Source organism: Dasypus novemcinctus, chromosome 23 (genome assembly GCF_030445035.2).
Source record: "Dasypus novemcinctus isolate mDasNov1 chromosome 23, mDasNov1.1.hap2, whole genome shotgun sequence".
NCBI classification, from domain to species: Eukaryota; Metazoa; Chordata; class Mammalia; order Cingulata; family Dasypodidae; genus Dasypus; species Dasypus novemcinctus.
The window spans coordinates 66,175,977-66,192,654 of NC_080695.1; the positions used below are offsets into that span (position 1 = coordinate 66,175,977).

The 16,678-nt window shown below is 44.7% G+C and overlaps 1 protein-coding gene across 50 annotated transcripts in view; it reads right to left on the reverse strand.

Annotated features, from left to right (window-relative positions):
* RBFOX1 (RNA binding fox-1 homolog 1) overlaps positions 1-16,678 on the reverse strand; it is a 1,470,157-nt gene that overhangs the window by 169,212 nt on the left and 1,284,267 nt on the right. For all 50 annotated transcript variants that reach the window (XM_071211399.1, XM_071211389.1, XM_071211388.1 and 47 more), the window contains one exon: positions 11,611-11,853. In XM_071211399.1, the coding sequence (XP_071067500.1) occupies positions 11,611-11,853 (243 nt within the window). The remainder of the gene's footprint in view (positions 1-11,610; positions 11,854-16,678) is intronic.

A 16,678-nucleotide genomic window follows, 5' to 3' on the forward strand; every position in this document is an offset into this window, starting at 1 on the left:
AAGAAGTTTCCCTTTGTTTTTCCCCATTTGCCAATCAGGATGTACATTTACATTTCTCCACTAGAAACACCAGCACAGCCCATACTCTTTGAATTGTACAATTTCCAACTCCAACTTTTTTTTATAAAGGAATCTGCCTTTTTATTTTCTAAACAAGACTGAAACACTGAAGCTTTCACATTACAGTGCTCCTGAAGGCTGTTTGTTTTGAGTTGTGCTGTCTATGAACATGAAGAACTAATTTGTCCATATAGCTTTTGTCCCAGGACCCTGAGATCAGGTCTCATGCCTGTGTACTTACTGTTCCTGGAACTGGAAGGATAGCTTATTCTCTGAGTTGTAATACTCCTCTCTGGAGGCCGGGAGTCAGAAAACGTGAGCGAGTGAGAGACTCTGGATTTCCACCCTGCCTGACTCACCCAGGGGAAGTCCAGAGGCTCTCTACAGCGGTCACATCCCAGTTGCTGAGCTCCTGCCTCTCCGAGAGCTTGCAAAGTGACTGAGGCTGCTTTGGACCTAGCTCTACACTGAAAGCTGTAGCTAGAAAATCCACAGGTACAAGGCTCTTTAGGGATTCAGAGTGGAAATGTGGTCTCCCTCGTTTGAGTGATCTGACCCAAGAGCTGATTGGAAGACATACCACTACTGAATCCACCCAGCCCCGCTAACACAACTACTGGAGTCAGCAGGAGGGAAACGGGTGAAATAAATCCTCTTCTTAGAAGTCTGGAAGCCTTTGTGGAGAATAAGGCTATTGGTGCCTGGAGCTCTGACTAGGAACAAAAATAGAATATGAAAGAGAAATCTAGCCTCAAATTATATGGACTGACTTGTTCCTAAAAGCAGTGGCATTGGGGCTTTGTCTATTTCAAGGCAGAGATAACCCTGTGTAAGTGGATTTTGCAAATGACTACAGAATCCTAGAGACAGAGGGAAGAAAGGATGGTCAAGTGAGGAGAATTCACAGAAAAAGGCATGCTGTAGTGGAGAGCTTCATTTAGGAGGGCCCTGTCCTGGCTTCTGCTCTGATACCCACTGTGGTATCAAGGAAGGTCACTTTTCCATCATTCACAAATGAAGCAGGTTCACCAAGTGACTATTTCAAGTTCTGACATTCTATGAACCTTTACACTGTCCTGCTAAGCATCCAAGCTGTAGCTTTCACCAGCCTGAAATCCAATCTCCTTTGAAGACTTGAAGTTCCCAATTTCATCTCTTGAGAAAAATAATGATAATAAATAGGGTTCCAGGATTAAATCAGGGGTTATAAAATCAGTACCGTCAGAGACTGGGCAGGTAACAAAAATGAGTGAAACAGGATGAACAGGAGAGCACATAAAAATCATTATTGCTTCTTATTGAACAAATTCAAGACATTCTAATACTGAGTCAGCAATCCAATATGGCAGTGATTGGATTGATTAAGTCGGGGCACACCTTTGGACAAACCATGTGGACTCAAGATGAACATAAGTTCCCTACCAAAAGGTTACATATGGTCATGTCTGTGTTTTATCATTCCTACATAAAAGAGAAAAAGTAATTATTTCTTTTATCTGTGTCTGTATGATAAACCAATCTCTTTCAAACACATACGTGCTTGCTTGGGTCTGAACATATTTGAAAATTTTAACATGTAACTTAGTGATCTCCTTAAAACTGTAGAATGAGAAGCTAGGACTAGGTGAAATAATTGTTTTCTTCCAGCTCTAATGCACCAAGGTTCTGGGGGACAGTCCCTGAACCACCAGTTAACAGAGCAACGTCAGCTTCTTTGTCCAGCCTAGAATCAAAATAGAGCAAAGAATGCAGAGGAACTCACTGTAAACCTGCAGAGGATATGGCCATGAATTTAGAGCATGAACTTACAGTCTGCTAATGAATGACTCAAATACTGCCCCAAACAACAGTCCATTGTATTGCTCATAGCAGCCCACTTCATCTTTAAACTACCCAATCATTTCCCCCACTTCTTAAAATTACCCTGTGTGCTACGGCTTGGTCAAAAACTAAAATCTTAATGAAGGATTCTGAGAGGGTAAAACTGATGCAATGAATACAGGTATGAATTAGCAGAAAATGCCAAAGGAAGAGAAAGTCAAGATGAAACTTTTCAGATGGCTGTAAAACTTGTAATTAAAATATGACAATGAAGTTCCTCTAAAGAGCTATTAAATTGAACTCTCAGAATATGCCTGAGCTTTTCTCATTTAGCAAAACCAAGATGTCCCCAGGCCTTAGACATGTATCTCTCTAATAAACCTGACCTTGTTTGCTAGCCCTAAATGAATGGACAGCTTTTACCAACCAGTTGTACTCACACACCAGTAATTCAGAACTGTCTGTATATAAAATCATTGATAATAAGAATTATTTAATATGTCTAGGAATGGAATTTTGTGGTTTAGAAAGTACCCGGGATTGAACCTGGAGACTTGCACATGGGAAGCAGGCGCTCAACCACTGAACTACACCCCCTCCAGAGAGTTGAATCTTAGATTGAATCTTAGCACAGACAATTTTACACTTTTTTGATGGCTTTATTCTCATGAAAAAAAGTTAACTTGAAAACTTCAGGACGATTTGGACACCTACTATGAGTTGATTTTTTATTCCCAATGATGTAATCATGTTGTAATTATCACGAGCTAGATGGTGGAGTGTTTACCCCAGGCCCATCACCGTATTAAGTACTTCTAGGCATTATCTCATTAGGACTTTACAGCTACTCTAAGCTGTAAAATATTTTTATTTATACAAATAAAAAAGTGAGGTTCAGACAGGTCACATAACATGCCCACAGTCCCACGCTGTGTCACAATTGGAATGGGAACTCCAAGTTCTTTTCATTGATTTTATACTGCTCTTCCCAATGATATTGGAGGGTATGTATCCAGTGTGAATTTTTTCCAGAATCCAAGGTTATGGCCTGGTTCTACAAAGGGACATTAGACAACTTGGTACCTCACACTCGGAGTTGTGTCCATGCCCCTGAGCTATCCTAAATTGGGCTTGGTTATGCCTTTGGCCCAAGGGGACTGGGCACTCTTTGGTGAACAGAGGCTTTACAACAATAAAATGGCCTATGCAGGTAATGAAAGCCTTTAACTTATCTGAAGGCCACGGGCCATTTATTCCAAAGCATCCAGGAAGGCAGATGCCTAATGTTCTGCCCAGTGAGGAAACAAGAGGCAGTACCTGAGTCCTTAAATTAAATGTGAATTTTAGGAAAATAGAACTGGTGTTGACAAAACAGCTCAGCAACACTGTCATCCGGAAAAAACAATTTCAAAGCCACCAAAACATATAATTGGAGTTTGCTCAAGGCACAGGTCTCCAGCAAGATCTGTAAAATGAGATTGGGTCTACTGTGGCCCTACCCAAGGGGGAAATGCATAATTCCCAGGCAAAGAATTCCTCTCTGTAAAAGCAGTCCAGGGGGAGAAGACTCTAGGGTGTGTCCCCTGGCATGCCAGGGGGATGTCTTCTGGGCTAGCTCCTCCTTATTAGCTACAATGACCTTCAGCAAGTTAGTTGCCTTGGCTTCCTCATCTGTAAAATGTGGAGGATCACAATTTATACAGACCTTTGAGGGGAAGTTGGAGTGTCACGACTACATGAGATTATGTATGTGAAGTGTTTAGAAAATAGCCTGACACACACCCACTTCCTCTTTTGACCCAGAAACCTACTTGGGTTTTAGACATGCCACTTCTCAATTTCCCTAACCTGTCAGTGCCAGCACATGAGGCCCAAGCAAGGCATTGGGACACCCTAGTGTTCTGCATTCCATCCTCTGATGGCTGTTTAGAAGGGAAGAAAGGAAGGAGGAGTTGAGAAGGGCAGAGCCATAGCGGAGGATGGGAATGTGTAGGGCTAAAGGATCAGAGAGGTCTAAGGACCAGCCCATGATCCTTCAGGTTGGAAATGGTGGAACAGAATCAAGCCGTGACAAATTCTGAGCCCAGGTTCTTAACTGGCCCTCTTTAAATTGTTCAGCAGGCTTGGGGAGAATTCTAATCTCTGCGCCCCAGTCTCTGGCACTGATCACTTAAGCTAGGAGAACTCCTAGCGAAGTAAAAGTCTATGCTTTGACTTCAGGCAGACCTAGATGACAGTCTCAATGACACCTCTCGTAAACCCACATGCTTAGCCTCTTTGTGCCTCTATTTAATTTTCCCAAGACTTTTTAAAAGGCTTGGTGTGAGGACAAAACCTACAGGGAATGAAGGTGTACCTAGCATGGTCCATAAGATATCAATGACAGCACGCCTTCCCTTTTCTTCTCCATGCCACCAGACTACTCTGAAATTGCAAGGCTTTCTTTTGTTACAGAGAAGGGAAGACACATCCATGCACGCCCTTTCCGAAGGGCCATGAGCCAAGAGTTGGATAATGTCCTATGTGGAGCCAGGGTATGAAGCAGGCCTTCTCCAGTATTGTCCCTGGGAATGTAAATTGGCACAAGTTCTCTGTAGGGTAACTGAACGGTGTCTCCGTTTCAAAGCCGTGCACCTCTTAACCATTCGCATGCAGGCACACACAAAGGTGGACAGCAATTTCCACAGCTGCTCACCATGCCTGAATGCTAATACAGCCGTACAAGATAAACCCCAGAACCAATCTAAATTCCATCAGCGGGACAGCGCCATATGTAAGAATGCACACAGACATGAAAGAGAAGGAGTTGGGTCCCAAAGTGCAATACAGAATGATCTCCCAGATGAAGGAGTGCCAAAGTGGGTGCTTAGTAGATTCCAATGGTTATTTTGAGAATCAAGCTAAGAAAGAAGATAGATGATATAAAGACTGAGCTAGAGACAGATAAAGAGCAAGAGAGAGAAAGAAACAAGCAGGCATATGTTTTCATTTGCATAAAGCATTTGTGGAAGGAAATATAAGGAGTCAGGGACTGTTGTTTCTGGCAGGGAGACTGACAACTGTGGTTGTGGATATTGGGAAATTTTAGTTTTCATTGTGTACCCTTCTATTGTTTTGACTGACTATTGTTAAGCCTGAATTGCTGTAATAATAAGAAGCTAGTTAATAAAAAAGGAACACATTGAGCAAGTCCCCCCCCAACTCAGTTATTTAATTGGCTTCAAAATCAGAGCTGGCATATAAAAGTTTTAGAGCTGGAAGCCATCACCACCCAATGCCTTATCTTCTTAAAGGTGTTAGTGAAATCTGGAGACACAGCTAATACTGAGTATTAGCAGCTGAGGCTAAAGCACGGGCTCCTTAAAGAGCCCTTTTCCCTGTGAATAAAGCCCAGAGCTTGCAGAGCTAGCACTAAGAACTGCATGCTTTCTCCCATCAGGAGCGCAGAGCTGGTGGGAAGTTGGTGGGAGACTTAAACAGACTGCAGAGGTGTTAAAAATAGAAGTTGAGTTGCTATTGGAGATACATGGAGAATTCACCACTTGCAAATCTCTAATTATAATATGTCAAGAGTAAAATACCTTGTCAGGAGCAGTATCTAATACAATACAGTATTGGCTCTGTCAGCACCGTGATCCATGATGTGTTGGAGGCCTACATTAAATAGAAATTCAGCAGAAAAACGTCCTGCAGGGACTCATCACTGCCCTTGGGGAACTGAAAGGATGACCTGACAAGTCTTTTCTGTTTGTACTGTACTCAGCTCTCCTCGGTAGTTCTGGGTGCAGCCGGCATCCCTTGTACAGATTCTGCAGACTGCGGTGAATCATGTGCACACATGAGATGCCCTTGTAGTCCCCCGGATGGCTGGATCTTTTCTCTTTCCCAAAGCCCCTCCATTTTCCAAAGAAGGGATGGCCTCTACAATGCCCCAGCATCATATTAAGCACATGAATAGATGTCAAAGGAAAGTTAGAGTCCTTCCCGAGACAGTGCTACCCTGTGGGGCCAACTACTGTGCTCTTTCAACGGTAACCTGTGCCGATGCAGGGCCACATATCTGGACCTGGACGAGCCATGGACGTGACCCACGGTGGGGTCAAGTTCTTTCCCCAGATATGTACCAGTATGTGAGGATACAGACCCATTTTGAAGTCAGCCTGTCCCAGACAATGTTCTGCTGGTTCTGATCAGGAAGGTACAGCTTGGAAGTGGATTACGGACAGCAGAAACAGCTTCCTTCGTGAAAGATGAGGAGAAAGTCTAGGCACATAATCGTTAAGAGTAGAAAACAAGATGGCCTCCATTTTTCACTTCCTGCAAGTCTTCAGTATTATTTCAGAATTAAAATCCCAACACTCCCTTCAAGGATCAGCCACAAAGCCTGCGTGCTTCAGCTCATCAAACTGTCTTCCCTTAAAGGCCCTCTCCAAAACAGTGTACACCACCCAAACATCACCGGAGAAGATGTGACCAGCAAACAGCCTCACCGCAAATGTACAATCTCCAAGCTCAAAGAGGTGCCCACTGCCATTCAAACATTCTAGGAATCGTCTGAGGCAGACTTCTGACATGTTTGCCTGATGCCAGGCACCTTCATCTTTTCCAAACTCCTTTCCTCACCCTCTGTCAGTACATGATGGTGCATTCTTCATTACTGAGAAAATGAAGACAATGTAGAACACACTCCTTCCCTTTGTTGCTTTACTTTAAAGTTCCTCTATGCTCATGCATTCACTCCTTATCTTCTGTTTCAAAAATGGAAGTAGTTTGGACTGTTCATAGCAGCTTTAATCATCATAGCCCCAAAACTGGAAACAATCCAAACAATTAATCAGATTTTAAAAATCAGAGCATATCCATACAATGGGATACTACCCAGCAATAAAAAAGAACAACACAGATGAAGCTCAGAATTACAATGCTAAAAGAAAGAAAGCAGATAAAAGAATGTTTGGTTTCATTTATATAAAATTCTAGAAACTGCAAATGAAGATGTACTAAAAAAAATATTAGATTGGTGGTTGCCTGGAAATGAGGTGGAAAAAGGGGTGGAAGGGATTACCAAGGGGCCCAAGAAAATTTTGGGGGGTGATTTACATGTTCTTTATTTTGATAGTGGTAATAGTTCCACAGATGTACATGTATGTCAAGACTTATCAAACTGTACACTTGAAATATGCTCAGCTGATTGCATGTCAATTATGCATCAATGTAGTAGGCTGAGTTATGCATCCCAGAAAAAAACATGCTCATCATCTTAACCCATTTCTGTGGGTATGAACCATTGTACAAAGGACCTTTCTAAGATGTGAATCAGCTCTTAATCCTATTACTGGAGTTCTTATAGAAAAAAACCCATGGGGAGGAACAAAGAGTGAGAAACCTGTTGGAACCTAGGAGAGAAAGGGGAGGCCATCACCCACACATAATGGGAAAATCAAGGAACTTCAAGGACTGCCAGCCCACCAGAATGCTACCAGCCTGGAGGAAGCAGGCCTCCCAGCAACTGTAATGGTTAGACAATCAACTCCTGTGTTTAAGTCAACCCTTGTGTGGTATTTGTCACAGCAGATGGGAAACTAAGACAATCAAGCTTTAAAAAACGTTTCTTTCTTCTTTCCTACACTAGCTGCCCTATCACATAATCTTGGTCCCATTCCTTCCTGTCTTCACTGGAACACTGCCTTTTTTACTCCTACCCTTTCTTTTCTGAATCATCAGTCCCTGGATCACCATCTTGCTTCCTTTCTCCCTCCATCCTCCCATGGGTGCCTTCTCCTTGGCTTAAAAGTGTCACCCGTAATCAACTCTCCTACAAACAATTTTTTCTGAACACTTTGCTACTCAGTTGCTACTTTTCTTTCTCTGTTTGGAGTGACCAGATGTCTGCATGTCTGTGATGCTCAGTACACACCCACTCTGATGCTTCTTGCTTACTTCTCCACTCCTGGTCCCCTGGCATCTTTGTCTGTACTCTAGCAAAACTGCTTTCTCCAGGGCCTTCAGTGATAGCCAAATGTCAGCTTCAATAATCTTCTCAGGTCACCCCCTCCAGCTTCCATGACCCTACACTCTCCTAATCTGAATAGACCTTTTATGTCTCATTTAATAGCTCCTCTTCCTCCAAAAACCTGAGTTCTCCAATGTTCTGTCTTTGCTCTTCTCTTCATTCCCTATACCTGGCAAACATATCAACTCAAGCATCTCTATACAAATGACTCTCCATGCCACCTTTAGCTCTGACCAGCTTCCTTCCTCCCAGAATATGCTCTGCCCATGAAATACCTTTACTGTGATGTTCTAAAGGCACCTTCTCAGGGACTCTGGTGGAACCTCCCTTGGTCCATCCTCATTGGCCCCAGGAATGAGGCATATAGTGTCAGCTTCAGCCACTTTAGAATACCACACCACATGAGCCAGGGAGAGGGTGATTCCCAGCACTTGCATGGGACTAATCCAAGAGCCTTTCATTGAGCTCCTTGTTTTGTGACATCAAGAAACTGAACTTACAGGGACTTTCACATAGAGCCTAAGAACAGAGCCAAGCAAGAGGAAGCAGAGCCTAGGGATGACTCGTGCTGGATCCTGATGGATGTGTGCCAACAATCAAGCCATGTCTAAAGTCAGTGATCCCCCTGGACTTTGTTTTGTATGAGCCAATATATTCCCTGCAGAGATTTCTGCTACATGTAATGAGCAGATTCTAAAATGCATATCTCTCTGAGCACAATTTTATGTAGACCCCTTAAAAAGTATTTTCTCCTATTACCATCATAATACATGTGAGCCTTGAAAGTCCCTGCTCTAGAACTTATCACATCCTTAGAATTAACAGAACTATACCTACCCTATATTCTTTTGTTGATGCAAAGTTTTAAAGGAAGTGCTTATGCCTGTTCATCATTTTATCTCATCGCGGTGCCTGGGATTTAAATTTCATTTTTGCTCCCCAGGGAGTTCTTTTTTGTGTGTGGTGGGGAGGATGTTGAACATCTCAGTTCCCCAAATGGATTAGGGTTTCTTTTAAGGTAGGTAACATTAGCCTCTTAAAAAATCTGCTATAAATCTCCTGGTTTAAACTCTTTCACATGGCTTTCCCTTGCTCCTAAGGTGGAATTCCTACTTCTTATCAGGCCCACCAGGCTTGTCAGATATGATTCCTGCTGATCCCTCTTACTTCATCTTTTGTCACTGTCCACACATGTTCTCTGTGCCCTGGACATACTGACCCTTTTTAGTTCTTTGAGCAAGCCAAGCTATTTTCTACCTAAGGACCAATGCCCATGGCATTCTCTCTGCCTGGAAATCTCTGCTTTCTCAGCCTAAATATTTCTGATTCACAGAAATGTTACCGAACAATCCATTTGTAGGTAGAACCCCCACTAATTTTTACCCTCCCACATCACTGGTCCTTTCTTTAAGAGCATGTATCATAACATGTGGTAAGACAGCTGTGTGGCACATGTTCATTCCCTGACTCTCACACTAAGTTCTTGGAAGGAACGGATCATGTCTGTTTGGTTCAGCCACATCTCCTACATGAATCCTGGTCCATACAGACGCTTAATAAATTTGTGAATAAATGAATGAATAAATCTGCCACTGTGATTAGATAGTCCTGGCTGCATGCTAAGGCTTAATAAATGATGTCTGAGTAGACATTTTCCTAGTGTTAAAACAACCTGCCCCAGCCCTACCACAAATGAATAAGCATCAACTCCATTGCTACTACCTGTCGTTCCACAGCAACAGTAAACACCAGCTGAACCAGCAAACCCATTTAATGGTTTTAACGCCTAAGTTAGAGCAGCCAGATACAACACAGCAGCACTATTCACAATAGCTGTAAGGTGGAACTACCCCCGTGCCATCAGCTGATGAATGGATGAGGAGATGTGCAATAGTATTCAGTTGTGAAAGTGAATGAAGTTCTGATACATGGGACAGCATGGATGAACCCTGAAACCATTATAAGTGAAAAAAATCCAGGCACACAAGGACAGATACTGCATGATTTCACTTACATGAAATTTCCAAACTAGGCAAATCCATAGTCACAGAAGACAGGTTAGTGGGTGCCAGGGACTGGGCTGGGGGGAAATGGGAAGTGACTGCTAATGGGTTCAGAGCTTCGGTTTAGGGAGATGAAAAGGACCCAGAAGTAGATAGTGGTGACGACTGTACAACATTCTGAATGTCCTTAATCCCAATGCTCTGTATACATTAAAATTATAAAAATGGTAATAAAAAAAGCAATAGAACACCTGGGATTTATATTATTATTTTTAATCTCCAAACGTAACTCTAAATGAATGAGGTGCCATGCAGCAAAGTTACTCAGAAGTTGCTTTTAGTTGCAGGCAATATGGCGTGCTTCAGGCCAAGAAACTTCTCGCCAAATATGGGTTATTTAGAGGCCTGAGGGTACAGCAAGAAGCAGAAGAGCCTTGCATTTATAAAATGCCCTTAACCTGAGGCTTGGCACACTCAAGCTTCTGAAGGACTCTACAGAGCAAGGTTTCCCAAATGCCACCCATGAGCTCCTTGGGAGATGCATGATTATTTTCGTTGGTACACAAATGAAGATTGCTTAATTTTAATCATTACTGATCTTTGTTTAGAGTTATCTTTGAATTATGGCCAATAAAAGTAGTTTTCTTTATGGTCATGACATGTTATTTTTTTTAATTGTTTAATTCATTTTTATTCATGCACAATAACATTCACTCTTTTGGGTACATAGAATCAAATAACTACCACCACCAAGAGAACAAATAATTTCCTTACCCCCCAAAATTCTCTCATGTTGTCCCCTTGTGGTTAATACCTCCCTGTATCCTCTGGCTCAGCAATAAACAGGAAGAAATGGGTGACACGCCCAGCAGCATGGCAGGTGCATTATGCTAAGTGCAAGAAGCTGGACCCAATGGACCAGGGGTGGGAATGGTGGGGGGGTACCTCTAACCTAACCTGGACAAGGTTTCTTTGGGGAGTGATGGACATGGTCTAAAATTAGACTATGGAGATGGCTGCACAACTCCGCACACATACCCCAAATTGTATTTGTACGCCTCAGATGGGTGAATTTTATGGTATGTAAATGCTATCTCAAGAAGGCCATGAAAAAGAAAATAAGAGAGGCTTCATATCCAAGATCCATTCTGGCTTAGTGAAGCCAGCCAGACACAAAAGGACAAATATGGCCAGATTCCACTTAAGGTGAACTATCTGGAGTAAGCAAAGTCAGCGAGACGGAGAGTTGATCAGAGGTTCCCAGAGCCTGGAGGGAGGGTGGAACGCGAGCTACTGCTTAACGGGGACAGAAGTTCTCTATGGGGTGGTGAGAAAGTTCTGGGAGTACGACACTGCGATTGTAATTAAAGCCACCAAACTGTACACTGAAAATGGCTAACGTGGCATAGATATCACACTAAATTTTTTTAAAAAAACGACAGAAACGGAAAATAGATGAATGTTCCCTTTCTAAATAAATGTGGTTAATGAGAGATGCGTTGTTAATTTAAATGACTCAGAGGAGAGAACGCAGGATGGCAGGCTGGTCTGAGAAGGGTTGACCTGGGACCCACCGGGCTGGTCGCCGCCTTCCGGAGGGGGCGCCCGCAGGGGGTGGGTGCGCCCCCGCCCCCGCGCCCGGAGCTCCGGGGCGCCTGTCCCCCGGAGCGCGCCCGCCCCTGCCCGTGGCCCGCGAGGCGGGCGCCCACTTACTGTGGCGGTGCCAGAGACGGTCTGCGCGCTGGTGTCCGCCGCGCTGGGCTCCGAGTGCGACTGGGCGGGAGGGTACAGGTTTAACGTGTGCTCGGGGACGGTGGTCTGGCCCGTGTACTCTGGCGCGGGGTGGGGGTGAGGGGCCGTGTATTCCGCGGGGATGCCGTTCTGAGGGGGGGCAAACTGCGCCGAAGCGTAAGGCTGAGCCATTGTGTCCGGGGCGGCCGCTGCTTCCTGATTACCCTGCAGAGGCAGAAAGCGGGGGAGAGGGAGAGAAAGCCGTGAGCAGGTGCCCGGGAGAAGCCGCCCCCCGGGCCCGCGGGGCCGCCGGGCTCCAGCGCTTCCCCGGCGCTTCCCCGAGCTGAGTTAACAGCCGCCACCGACGAATCCCAGGTCATCCCGCCAGATGCGAGGAGGCAACGGGGAGCCCCGTTTACCTCCATAGTACAGATGCGCAAGTGGAGGCTGCGACAGGGGGGGCCGCCTTCCCTGAGCCCTGCAGCCCCGCGCCCAGGCACCGCCAGGCTCTGCACCCCGCTGGGTTGCAGCGTTCTCCACTGATTCTGTTTGTTTCCTTCCCATTTTGGGACCTGGGAGCATGTCGTTGTGCACACCGACAGCGGAACTTTGATTTGATACTTAAAATGCCGAGAAGGATTCAATTGAACTGTGTGTTCTTGAGGAGAGAGATGCTTCATCTAAGCGTTAGAATCTAATGAAAGTTTTATGTGACTTGGCGCACATAATGGGACGGAGGGATCCCGGAATGGACTCAATGCCTCTGTGTGTGTGTGTGTGTACGGGCATGGGTGGGTGTGAGAGAGAGTGTTCAGGGTACAAATGAAGCAGCCGGTGCAAGTTCAGAGCCTAATTTGGACAAAGATGATCCTCTGTGATATCACCATCTTCAGTACCTCTGCAGAAGGCTGGACTTTAAAGCTTGGCCTCGTTAGTCAATGCTCCCCCAACACACACCATATTATTATCATTTTTTTTTATGAGCACATAGTATTATATAACAACCCACCCTTCAGATCTCAGCAAAACATGCAGTGATAATTACAGTTAAGTTAAAAGGATGAGTTTTTAAAAAACTAAATTCAGATGATTCCATTTCAAGACACATTTCTCTCTCCATTCCATCCCCCATGTGTCTATCAACCTGTGTGCATGCACACACACACGTATACACAATTCATTAGAATCTACCCCACAGGTCCTAATTCTCCAGGGTCTCAATGAATGGGGCTTCATAGTTACATGTGGGGGGGGGGGGACCTAACAACTAAACACACCAAATAGCTGCCCCTCCCATCATCTGCGGTCAATTAGATGTGACTTTAGCCCTCAGATAATGATACCAAGGTAAAACAACGTCAGAATTGCTCACGTCTTCCCAGTGCCCACTGCCGACATTCAGGAGACTCTTCAGTTAAAGCAATCTGAACACAGCAGAGGCATTATACCATTATAACATAGAGGGGGGAAGTTTATTCTCAGAGAAACACACAGAGCTGGTGCATTTGTTAGAGGGGACCTTAATTAGAGAGTTAAAGATGACACTTTGAAGAGAACTAAGCTTAGGATGTGTTTAAAACATTTCACAAGTAAAAACATTCCTTTTCTCCCCCAGACGAACTTCTCCAAATGTCTGTGTCACTGGAAGCAAAAAAAAAAAAAAAAAAAAAAAAAAAAAAGGCACAAGCATATCTCTCTAACACTTTTTTATGGCACTTTGGGCTAGGGAAGGTCTGCCTGTGGTTTACTTACAATACATGAAAAGTTAACCCTCCCATCCTTATGAAACCACAGAGGACGTCTATTGCCATTGCTGTTTCGTGTTCCCCTATTTCTTCAAGGACAACACCCCAGATTCCTTTTGGGGTACACCCCCACTCTCAGCCCATGCAGTTCATATGTGGCTGAGCCCAGTTTCTGGTTCCCTCTAGATAGTCATGTGATTCCAGTCAGGTGACTGGCCACAGAAGGTATCCCACTCAAGGCCATAGGAATTTGGGTCCTTGTTCATAGTGAGATAAACCCTATTAACTCCAATGAGGCTTAATCCTGAGACTTTGCTGGAGTTTGGGGGAAGGAACAATTTTCTTTCCACTGGGATCAGTCACTGTAAAAATGATGCAAGCTTGGGGCTGCCAAGAGCTGCCACTTGAAGAAGTCCTGCCCAAAGGTGAAGCCTACCCAGAGGAAATGGAGACACCAAGCAATAGCAACTCAGTACTGGTGACATCATTCCAATCGTGGATCCAGCTCTACCTACTGTTTGCTTTAGGTATGTCAGTCAGTACATTTCTTATTTTTGTTTAAACTAGCTTTTCTGTTTCATACAACCAAAAGGGTTGGGACTAATAAAAAAAAAATCACTGCTGTTTATAACCCACCTAACATCTGTTTCTTCCACTGGGATGCTCAGAGAACATAATCTTGAGTACAGAAATCCCAAAGGGATGCTGCTTCTCTCCAGCTAATGAGAAGCCCTAAAACTTTGGGAACTTAAGAACCAACCTTCCAAAGAGAAATTCATTGTGCCAAAGTCTGCTTGTTCCTAAAGATCTGATTCAGCCTTGCCTACCTTCTACCTGGTCCATCTCTGAAAAAAAACGGTAGACTGGTGAAAACTCCATGAGTGGTCTCACAGGGGAGAATAAAACCATTACATGAGTTATGGAATAGAGAGATGGCTGCACAAAGACTAAAGCTTCCCTCCCCCAACCTCTAACAGAAATACTTTCTCCAGAACACATATGGTCATGTGGCCTCTCCTTAGTACAGAGCAGTCTCAGGAAGGGTGACACAATCCCACAAACTTCTGCAAACCAGCAATGGCTCCCTGCTAATATCTAGGTTCTCAGTGTTTTGGAAAGAGAAGGGTCTGCCCTCAGGATGCTTACAGACCTGTGAGAGAGAATAAGAGTCCCACCTTCTCCTTACTTTCTTTTTTTTTTTTTTAACATTTTACCAGATTTTATTCAACCCTTTTTTTCCCAAGATTTATTTTTTATTTATTTCTCCTCCCCCGCCCCCAGTTGTCTGCTCTCTGTGTCCATTTGCTGTGTGTTCTTCTGTGACTGCTTCTATCCTTATCAGCGGTACCGGGAATCTGTGTTTTCTTTTTGTTGCATCATCTTTGTTGTGTCAGCTCTCCGTATGTGCGGCACCATTCTTGGGTGGGCTGGACTTTTTTTCACGCTGGGCAGCTCTCCTTGCAGGGTGCACTCCTTGCGCGTAGGGCTCCCCTATGCAGGGGACACCCCTGTGTGGCACGGCACTTCTTGTGTGCATCAGCACTGCGCATGGGCCAGCTCCACACGGGTCCAGGAAGCCCAGGGTTTGAACCGCAGACCTCCCATGTGGTAGGCAGATGCCCTATCCATTGGGCCAAGTCCGCTTCCCCTCTCCTTACTTTCAACTCTTTAAATCCACTCTTCTTGGAAAACTCTCTCCTGCCCCTTGCCTGACTAGTCCCCACTTCTCTTTCAGGTCCCAGATCAAGAGTCTCTTCTCCAGAAAGCCTTCCTGCTGCCTCAACCATGACCGTTGACCTTCTCTGCTCCACCCCAGCTTATGGCCATGTCTCACGTGACTCAATGAATTGTCATTACCTATCTGTCTGTGAGTTCCTTGGAGGCAGGAGACAGCATCACACTTCCAGTTCTGTCTCTAGCACCTAATAGCACAGTAGCTGCAAAATGGATTTTCACTAGTGTTTGCTAAGTGAATGCACACGTTAAGAAGGAAAACTCAGTTTTGTTAAGCTTAATCTGGCAGCAGCACATAGAAGGGGAGGCTGGGGTAGAATATGGCGAGGCAAACGAACCATGGGACAAATCTGGCCCATCACCTGATTTTATAAATAAAGTTTTATTGGGACACAGCCATGCCCATTCATTTACATATTATCTATGCCAGCTTTTGTGCTAACATGGCAGATTGGGGACCATAAGGCCCAAAAAGTCTAAAATATTTACTCTCTCCCTTTACAGAAAGCTTGGCACCCCTGTGGTGGAATATAATGAGCTATGGGGACATCACGTAAGAAGTTATCAATGTGTTAGATATAAAGATGGTGGTGAAGCAACAGGAGAGAGTAAGGCGTCCATTCTGCTGAAACTAAGGCAGGGTTCAATTAGTTTTGGGGGTCTGTGATGTTGAGGGTGATACAAAAAGGGTGAGTCAGAATCGTTCCTAGGGATTTGCGGCCCATCACTGGGTCTCTGAGTTGTAAACTCATGTATGTGCATGCGTGCCCACATGCACAAGCACACATACATACCTATAGACACATATGCGCACATGCACACTTACACACACATGCACACATACATCAAACTCAGCAGAAGTGGGCTTAGGAGGAAAAGGTCCATGGAGACCTCAGGCTTCTATGTTCCATCTAAAAAGATGTCCTTTCTCTACACCAGTGGTCAGACACCATACTGAGCAACGCTGCCCTTCGCCTCAGACCTGGTAGGTGCCTGGCACTTTTCTGGGTACTCTGCATTAGTGTATATTAAACAGGGGTGGTTTTGCCCACCATGGGACACCTGGCAATGTCTGGAGACATTGTGATTGTCCAAGTTGGGGCAGCGGGATACTAGAAGTCAGGAATGCTGCTGAACACCCTACAGCACACCCAGCAACCCAAAGTCCACAATGTCAACAGTGCAGAGGTGGAGAATCCTTGCCTTAGGTACACTGCATTGCTCATCCCACTTTACTTTGTAGTTGAAGATACTGTGGCCCAGAGCTGGGCAATAATTGTCCAAGGTCACAGCCACTGGTAGCTCTTACAGAAGCCAGGAGCTGAAGCAAACCCCGTGTCACCCCTATGCCAAGGTGTCTCTCACCTGGCAAGAGAACCAGCTTTTGCAAGTTTTGTTCCCATTTTTAAATACCACAAACATTTTGGCCCCAAAACCTGTTTTCCATCTGGTTGTATGGGATGTTCTGCCGGAGGTTAGATGCTGGGGTTTTGCTTTGAAGATGCCAGCAGTTTGCAAGTCCATTAGCCAGATTGGGTTGGAACCTTCTACCACCATCTCCAGTCTAAGGC